We start from the raw sequence: 9,483 nt of genomic DNA on the forward strand, positions 1-9,483 counted from the left end.
TAGAGGTGACCTCATCACTCTCTTCAACTACCTGAAGGGAGGTTATAGCCAGGTGGGGGTTGGTCTCTTCTCCCAGGCAACCAACAATAGGACAAGGGGACATGGGCTCAAGCTCTGCCAGGGGAGGTTTAGGTTAGATGTTAGGAAGAAATTCTTCACAGAGAGGGTAATCAGGCATTGGAACGGCCTGCCCAGAGAGGTGGTGGATTCACCATCCCTGGAGGTTTTTAAGCAGAGATTGGATGTGGCCCTTAGTGCCATGATATAGTAATTGGAGTTGGATCAGGGGTTGGACTTGATGATCTTGGAGGTCTTTTCCAACCCAATCTATTCTATGATTCTATGAACTTAGAGATAAGACAAGAGCATGAATTTTGTTCATCTTAAATTAAGATGAGTGGGGTCGACCTTGCTTTTGTAACTCAGTATAAGCTTTGATAGTGTGTTTCGTGAACCAGTAATTCTGAGATTTATATTTTAATGCATCTTAACAGATAAATTTGGTCAACGAGCATTTGTTGGAAAAGTCTGCATGGATATGAATGAGAGTGTGCCACAATACAAAGAGATTACTGCTGACTCTGTCCAAGAGACGGAAAGGTAAAATGAATAAATTGATGGCCTAACCTTTTGAAATAAAATTTCTCATACATTAGAAAAGTGAATGTGAATCTGACTAAGAACTTACAGGTGTGAATTTATTGGGAACAGTTTTTTTTCTTCCAACAGCATTGTCCTCTACAGTTCTGGCAATTCCTGCATACTCAGTTGCTGCACAGCCCAAGTAGCATCTCTCTGGCTTTTCCAAAGAAAGGGAGAAGCACAGATCTAGAGTTTGAAAGAATATGTGTGGTTTCTGCCTCCTCTTTTCCCTTCACAGCTGTGTGTGGAGTGATGTGGCCTGACGTGGGATGGTAGGGTGGCAGCCACTTCCTTTGCCACCATTATCTTCTGAGCTATTTCCTTCTACCAAAGCCTTAGGATAAGGCTTTTTTCAAGTTGTGGAAGTTAGCTTCCATATACCCCTTTTAAAACATGCTGCAGTTCTCTTCTTCTCCATCACAGCACCAGTCAAACTACTCTAATATGCAGCTGAGTGAATGAGGGAGAATTGAATTAAGTCAGGGTCCATAGTGGAGGAGACCCAAGACTGGAGTATGACATCCTGCTGTCTTATGTTTCTCGTGTCTTTTGCATCCCTACTCAGAAAATGGTTAAGCAGGCATACAGCTATTCTCATGGGACTGTTTGTTTACTTATCTAAAGGTTTCAAATATCATGCTGAAGAGAAAATACCTAAGAGGAATATAAACATTTTATGACACTTGTGTGAAGTTGCTATCCTATTTTTGCAAATCATGCTAGAAGCATGACAGAAAAGTCAAAAGTAGTCATGAGTTTCTAACAGTGTTTATATTTAAAGACACTTTTAAAATGTGCAGTATTAATCATTTTCACTCTACTAACATTTGTTTTCCTTCATACAAATCCCCAGTTTTCATAATACAGTGCAAATGCTGCCAAATGGGCCTGAAAGCAGCAGAACTCCCAGTTCTGGTATTTTTAAAAGCTTCAGGATGATCAAAACCCCTTTCTTTTAAATACCTGTCTTGTGCCTCCAACTCATTCGTTTTTGATTGTGTTAGTAACAAATGTTTTGCAGCTTTGGGTGAGAGTGTGGCACAAGTACTCCAGAAGTGATTAGAGAAGAGTGTGCTTCTTGGCATGGATCTGGAGTACTTACCAAATCACAGCAATACAATTGCAGAAAGATGAAAAAACTCTGTCTTTAAGAGGGCAATGTTTTAGCGGGTTTTTCTGTTTGTTTGTTTGATTTTTTTTCAAGAACCTAGGAAATGTGATCTGTCACACTATCAGAAAATGGACTACACTGATTTTAGTTCTTTACAGATAACCCCAGAACTAAACATATGCATGGAATAAGATACAATTCCAAATGCTTCATATATTAAATCTAAATTCTAGTAAAAATTTGAATGTATCATTTTCTGTCAAAGGGGATTTAAAGAAAAGGTAGCGAATTGAAATCCAGAATACAGCATATGCTACTAATATTAGGATATAATCACTTGGAAAGAGGAGTATCTATGTTCAAGTCTGTTCTTCTGCTACAGAAGACCATGATTTGAAGATGAGCTTCCTTCCTCATAGAGAAGTACATAAACCAACAAAGTATAGGGTATATTTGGTAAAGGTATTTCAATTTTGAAACAATGCTCACACTGTTCAAAGAATGTGAAGAAGAATGAAAACTACCATACTGAAGTTTTGGCTTATCATCTGAGTGTTATACTTCTGTTAGAGTTTCAGCTCAAGTGAATGCTTTATTATATCAGGTTAATCAGTATGGGGAGGCAGATGATATTGAATTAATATTGCATTTTGGTTCTCTAAGGTAGGCAATGGTGGGCTCAAACTCCTTTGGTTATTGCAGAAGTTGAACTAGGGTATTTTACCTCCAACTGGTGATCTAGTACCAGCTCCAGTGCTGTGAATCTATCCTCCTGCATTATTTTCTTTTCTATCTGAAGATACTTGATAAATTTGATACAATGTTTATTGTAATCAAAATTGCACAATTTTCTGAATATAAACCATGACATACAAATTCACAAAGATCCTGTCCAGAAACCGTCTGAATCTGGCTTTTGGAAATTACATACAGTAAACATAATGAGATTTCAAAGAACATCCTCTGTCCGAAATAAGAGAAAATTTTATTTGCTCATCTGCATTATCCATATTGACTGCTTGGGTTTCTTGTAGAGGTCTGAGGTAGCTTCTTTTATTTGACAGAGTAAGTAAATCTATATTTTCCGTAAGGTAGATAATCTGTACACTAACATTAATATAGTAATTTCCAGAATATCAAGGTTCTTTAAGTGAACAAGGACATTTGCAACTACTGTGAGGTATAAAATATTGCTGTGTCTTTTAAAAATTGGATTTTAAAAGAATTTATTTAACACTGCAGTTTAAATTCATGGACAGACAAATTTGAGATGGTTTGTTTTTTTCTTTCTCTAATGTTGCATCTGTACCTTATAATTATGTTTTCAACTCATTTAAATGTAGCATGTGTTTGGTTTTCAGGGAGAACTCACAATAATTACCACTTGTCTAATGGTAATTATTGCAAATGAAAAAAATAATCTGCATATTCAGGGTCAAATTCAAAACTAGAATAATTTGGTGTAACTATTCTGACTGTATTGTTTTGCTTGTTTTTATTTCATCTGAAAATCTGGTTCAGCTTTTTGTGAAAAATTGATCTACGTCTGAAGTGTTTAACAGGGTATCCAAGTATATATTTTCTATATTTTTCATAATATAACATAGATCCCAGATTTATAGCAACTTTATTTCTACCCTTTTTCAGATTTGTTACAGAGCTCCTGGAAAAGAAAGTAAGTAGAGTTCTCCTTTGCATCCACTTCTGTATTCAGAAGATACTTTGTGAATATATGAAATCATTAATCATGCTGTCCAAAGTTATTGTCTTAGTGAAAAATCAATAAAATATACATCTTTTTTTGTAAGAGAGATACCATCAGTCTGAAAAATGTTCTGCTAGACACATTGTTGAAAAATGGACTTGTAACAGTGTAAAATCGGTTTTCTGTGGTCAGAGCAAAGCAGAGTAATATTCTGTGTGTTTCTCTATTGAGGGAATTCAGTTGATCCTCTCTAGTATATAAGTAGACAAATTAAAGAAATTCTCACCAGCAGAAATCAGTGTTTTTTCAGTACAGTTAGTAATCCATTATAAAATTAGTGTTTTTGGTCAGCACGTATCTTACACTGTGTTTCTAAAGAAATTCATGTTTACACTTCTGAAGTAAACATAGAAGTTTACTCTCTTAATATTACAAGCTGGGGTATTTTCCTACCAGTCTTTAGTTTTCAATGGCTCTTTTGACGTTGTATTTTAAAATATTCAAGAGCAGATGCCTTGAGTTTGATGCCTAAATCATATATTTTAGCAAAATAAGTGGGCTAATCTGCAAGATCTTGAGTGTCTTGTATCTGGGAGATATATAGGAAACTTCAATCCTAAATATCATATGCTGACTTCTGCACAACTCTCTCCTGTGACTGAAGGCAGAATTGAAATGCTGTTGTCTGTTTTTTATGAAAATTTTGATCTAAACATGCGAGGTGTAAACCTCTGTATCTCTACTCTTAGTGTTTTCTCCACTGTTTCCTACTGTGTAGCATATCTGATTCTACCATTATTCTTCCTATCTAGGTAGTATAGGGATAGTTTGTTGTTATTATGAGTAGAAATGATTAAGCAAGAAAATGGTTGGTTTTACAGAAGCCTACAGTTTTGCACCATTACATCTTTGACAGTCACAGAAGAAGAACTCAGAAAAATGTCTGGTCATTCATCTGACTTATTTCTGGTAGTGCATATAGGACTGTCACCAAATATGAAAAAGTATCTGGTGCTCCTGAAGACTGGTAAAATCTCAGTGACTTGGTGAAAGAGTTCTAATTAAAATAAATTCTTTAATAAAGTTCATTAAAATTGTTATAAACACCCCCCCCACACACACACATACACACTTCGAATCTCTATTTCTGTGATGAAATGTCTAATAAAAGTAAGGAAATAACTACACAGCTTAAACTGAGTTGGCAAGGATGTAGTATGCAATAAGCAATGAAGACAAAATGTAATTGCCGTGTAAAGCTAGTCTTAACTGTGGTTGCTGACATATATGTGTGTGTGTGTGTGTGCTTGTGTGTGTAGAATACAAAGCCTGTCTTTTTAATATTTTCAGTATCCAAGAGTACAACCTGTAATAACCCCCCGCTTTGGCCCTTCCTGCACAGAGGACTTGCTGTGTGCACTTGGAGATTTAGCACAGGCTCGTGATCTCCATGTGCAGGTAAGCTCTGAGAGTTCTGTATACAATTTCAATAGTTTGGACACACAGCACACTGGTCGAGGAGTTTTCATGATTTCAGAAAACAATAAAGCCTCTACACCTTGGAGTTTCTTTTTAATCCCTCTGAAATTACAAGTGGTACTCTGTGAGAACACTGTAACTTGTACAGGAATTGAGAAAGCTCATAGCTGGGAGGATGCACAATTCAGCAAGTCCCAGTGCATGGTCACACAGGGAGACTGGCACCCTGTACCAAAGGGTAGAGCAACCCTTCAATTGCTGAAGGTTGCTCTCTCTAGTCAAGGCTGTCCCCCTGCCTTCCATCGTTTCTCTACAGAGCAGATTTCAGTAGGTAAAAGTATTACTCATCTTTGTATTTTGCATAATATTTTTAATACAGTAGTAAGATTTCTAATGTGATAAAGTTTCTGTGTTTAAAAAAAGCCATATTTTAAAGCTTGCAGGTGTGTTAAAATTTTTGTTTTGTTTTGTTTTTTTGTTACACAGTTCTAAGCATATACTGTTTTAAAGCTATGCTATATGTAGATTTTTTTTCATTTCAAAGTGGAAATTTTGAAAATATATGCCCCAATGGGAGTACAGAAAGGTCAGATTTTTATTTGAGGCCAGTAATTAATCAGCTCATCTGAAGATAGATGGAGCAGCTACCTATCAGCTACCCTGATCTCAGGATCCATTCTGTTGTAGACTGGTTCTCTCTTTTACCTCACAATTATATCATGTTTTATTTTATCTACTGTTTTGACATTTTTCAAACCCTAAATTGGCCATTATGTCACCACACTACTGTGATGGACATGCATACCATCCCATATCACTTTTAGAGGAACAAATGGAGCTGCTCCTCTGGGTCCCAGGGATCTCTCTGATTAAAAGAGAAACCTAAGGATTAGATCTAACTGTAGCTTTACAGATACTAATTTTTATCAGTGTGCAATTAGCACCAGTAGATTGCTCAGAAGGTTGTAGTGTGAAGTTCAATGCTATTTAAAGCTTTCACTGCTGTGTATTTTCTTATTGCAGAGTCACATAAGTGAGAATGAAGAAGAAGTCAAACTTGTGGAGAACATGTTTCCTGCCTACAAGAATTACACTGATTTGTATGATAAAAACAAGCTGCTAACCAGCAAGGTAGCTTCATAAAAACTTCCACAACACAGCTTAGATTAATCCACATAGAGAAAATGACAGTTTATTGCATTTACCTGAAAAATTGTTTTGTCAAGGTCAGAGACATTCGGGTAAAGTATGGATTTGTTTTATGTTCTCTGTTGAGGTATTAGAACTTTAGACAAGCCCACAGTTTTCGTAAACATTTTAGGGGAGATGAACAGTAAACATATTTTATGGTCCCTGGTCCATTTTCCAAGGGCTCCAACGAGAATTAAGGCAGTGAGATTAGAAGGAGCTGGTATTGTAGGAGCTGGTAATTCTTGGACAGTACCCACTTATATTACAACGTCCTTGCACACTGGTTTGCCTGAAGATTTCTTCTGTGGTGTTATGGTAGGACCAACTTTGTTTTTTGTCAATTTCCTAAGGGAAAGCAGCCTGCCCTGTTGTGTTCTGAGTCTCAACCTCACATGCAGACAAGTACACATTACCGCTCTAATTATCCAGAAGCACTCTCATTTCATTAGCTGATTTTGCCCAGCATTGGGAGACACAGTGGCCTGAAGAGTTGAAATTATTAATGCTTCGTGCTGCTAAGATAAATGTAAGCAGATCTGATACCAACCAAGTAATTACAGGTTGGAGTGCCAGGGCACACCTTATTAGATAGTGGAGAGCCCATGCAGAAGTGAATATGAACAGCTCAACTACAGTCAGAATGCATAAATATCAGTCAAGTTGATTTAAAAATTTAGGGGAGAATTTTCAGAGGCACAAAGGGCATCTGGAAAGTCCCTGGGAATTAGGTATTGAACTGCCATTTCTGTGTTTGAAATTGTACCCCAATAAATTACTTGTTTACTGTCCTTTTTACTTGAGAAATCAGTATGGACTACTGAAGTATGTACACGGTACTAACCTTTGTTTTCTAGCACAGTCCTATGCATGTGGATTTGATGTGTCAGTTAGTGTCCTAAAGAGAGTACTAGTGCTGCAGAAACATAGTTCTTAATTCTGTCAGACTTTTATATGCACAGAAGTGAAAATGTTAACTAAAAATCATGGGTTCTGGTGCTTTCTGGAGTCAGGCTTCTGGCTGTTTGGGAAAGTTTTCTATTCAACACAAATATAACAGAACCTCAGACATTCTCTGCTGTCCAACCACCAAAACTAAGACATCAAATCTATTTTTAGTGTTTTAAAAGCATGGGGTTTTTTTGATCTGTTGCCGAAATATTTCCTTCTTTTTAAAGAACAGTAGAGATCAGCAGAGATGCTTCAGCAACTACCATATGTATGTCCTTAACTGAAGACGTGGCTGTCCTTGCGTTTTCAGCTGCATTGATCTTGATGAGCAGAGATAGCAAGGGTACAGTGCTATTAGGAGATGCTGAGTGGAAACAGTCTCTGTGCCATTCTCATTTTTATCAGCAGATTGCAAGATATGACAGAGCTCTTGTTCTTCTCTTTCAGTGGGCATTTGGTATATGAGGTAATGCCAATTAGATTTGTCTGGGAATAACTGGTTTATGTACTATTAAATTAAACTATCCTTTACTGTGTTTTGTATATACTGCTAGTGAACTTAAAGTCAGCTATGTAGGCTAAGAATTAAAAGCTGCATAAAAAATTACATTATTTTACTTAAAGAATATTTCATATATGTGTGTGTGTATATATATATATATATATATATATAGCCAGCACAGACCTCTAGGGAGCCAATAAGAAACATGCTAAGAGTACATACCTCTTCCATTGTATCTGAAAATCCCTGTGTTAGACACAAAATATAAATCATAAGGTTACTGCAGTGCCAGGACAACTGGGGAATTCTTGCTTTTGCTTCTTGAAGCTCTTAGGTCACAGCAGCCACTGAAACAGTCAGCATCCTATCTTCTAAATGAAAAAAGCTGAGGGAATATCTCAGGCATATTGAAGATAAACACCAATTTACACTGGTGAATTTTAAGAGCTTCATTCAAGAAGTACATTAATTTTACTTGATGGTAACGTGTCTTTTTGGCTATTGAAAGCAGTGCAGCAAAAAGCACAGCCAGTGAAGTAAATGCAATATTGAGTAAACTGGTGATTTTCTTTTTCTTTAGACAGTGATGGCTCATGCCTGTTATCTTTCTGAAGAAGAGCTGAAACTTTTTAGTCTTCGTGGAGCTGCAATTTCACATTGCCCCAATTCTAACTTTTCGTAAGTAAAAAGAAAAAAAAAAAAGTGTATAATTGGGTAAAATTGTTGGTCATGTAGTACCTTGAGTCCACATTACCACTGAAAGACTGTTAATGAGATATCCCACTCCACTATAAATGACATATTGGACTGAACATGACCATTATGATCCACTTCTGTGTAGTGTGCTCTGGCCTGACTTGTGATTTTTCAGTCTAATCACTATATCTATATTTATATCTGTATGAATATTTATTTAGAGAAAACAGGTTTTTTTTATTTTTCTACCAATGGCAGATCCAGGCCATCTCCCTTCCCCCCAAACTATGCTTATGTTTTGGGAACTGGACTATATAGTCTTTATATTAAGCAGAAATAATGGTATCCAGCCAGAATAAATAATAAACCAATTCTATTGCACACGTTCTGAGAGCCTTTGACACAAAGTTGCTCTGTGGCCCTACTTTTCTTGAACATATTTCTTCTTAAAATCCAGGTTGCGCAGCGGTGTCTTAAATGTGCGAAAGGTCCTGGAACACAATGTGAAGCTTGGTCTTGGCACAGGTTAGTAGTTTGCTATGAAAATGGTTTATTTTGGAAACCATTGGGAGATACAAAGACATGCCTGCCTATTCATATTTAGAAGTCAGCATGTCTCCAGCTTGCGGTCCTACTTTTTTTCCCCCACTAGTTCTAGAGTAAGGAAGTGTAGAGTACTGAAATCTAGGGCTAGTCCAGAAGTGTTTCAAAAGAAAAAAAAATTAACAAAGAGTTTTGTTGCTGTTTTGAGAGTAAACAGAGCTCAGGTTTCTGATTTTGTGTTGTGTTCACCTCACTGTGTGTGAGAACACCTTTATTGGGAATTATGCGTTCAGAGGCAGTGCTTAGTGGTAAAACTTGCTGTGTTTACCACAATATGTCTCTTTGTAACTTTCAAAAGAAATTTAACATAGAGAATTATGCCCAAAGCTTGTTTCTAAGAGTCTGATCCCTTCTAGATGTTGCTGGTGGATATTCAGCTTCTATGCTTGATGCTATCAGAAAAGCAATGATGGCATCAAATAGCCTTCAGATCAATAAAGTCAATGAAACAGGACTAACTCTTGAAGAAGCTTTTCGACTTGCCACTCTGGGAGGAAGCAAAGGTAAGAAGAAAATTCTTTAATGGGTACACAGAGAGCTACAGCTCCTTTTCGTATTACGTCTCCCTGGGAGCCCCTGGTGATCTAGAGGTTAAGGACGCGGCGC

At 36.9% G+C, this 9,483-nt stretch overlaps 1 protein-coding gene across 1 annotated transcript in view; it reads left to right on the plus strand.

Annotated features, from left to right (window-relative positions):
- Nucleotides 1-9,483, plus strand: part of GDA (guanine deaminase) — a 24,161-nt gene that overhangs the window by 9,464 nt on the left and 5,214 nt on the right. The window contains exons 5-11 of the mRNA XM_027881983.1: nucleotides 495-600; nucleotides 3,401-3,428; nucleotides 4,809-4,916; nucleotides 5,961-6,068; nucleotides 8,159-8,256; nucleotides 8,732-8,799; nucleotides 9,234-9,380. Of these exons, the coding sequence (XP_027737784.1) occupies nucleotides 495-600; nucleotides 3,401-3,428; nucleotides 4,809-4,916; nucleotides 5,961-6,068; nucleotides 8,159-8,256; nucleotides 8,732-8,799; nucleotides 9,234-9,380 (663 nt within the window). The remainder of the gene's footprint in view (nucleotides 1-494; nucleotides 601-3,400; nucleotides 3,429-4,808; nucleotides 4,917-5,960; nucleotides 6,069-8,158; nucleotides 8,257-8,731; nucleotides 8,800-9,233; nucleotides 9,381-9,483) is intronic.

This window comes from Empidonax traillii, unplaced genomic scaffold (assembly GCF_003031625.1).
Source record: "Empidonax traillii isolate 1590-97213 ecotype Southwest subspecies unplaced genomic scaffold, ASM303162v1 scaffold7:size3022706, whole genome shotgun sequence".
NCBI classification, from domain to species: Eukaryota; Metazoa; Chordata; class Aves; order Passeriformes; family Tyrannidae; genus Empidonax; species Empidonax traillii.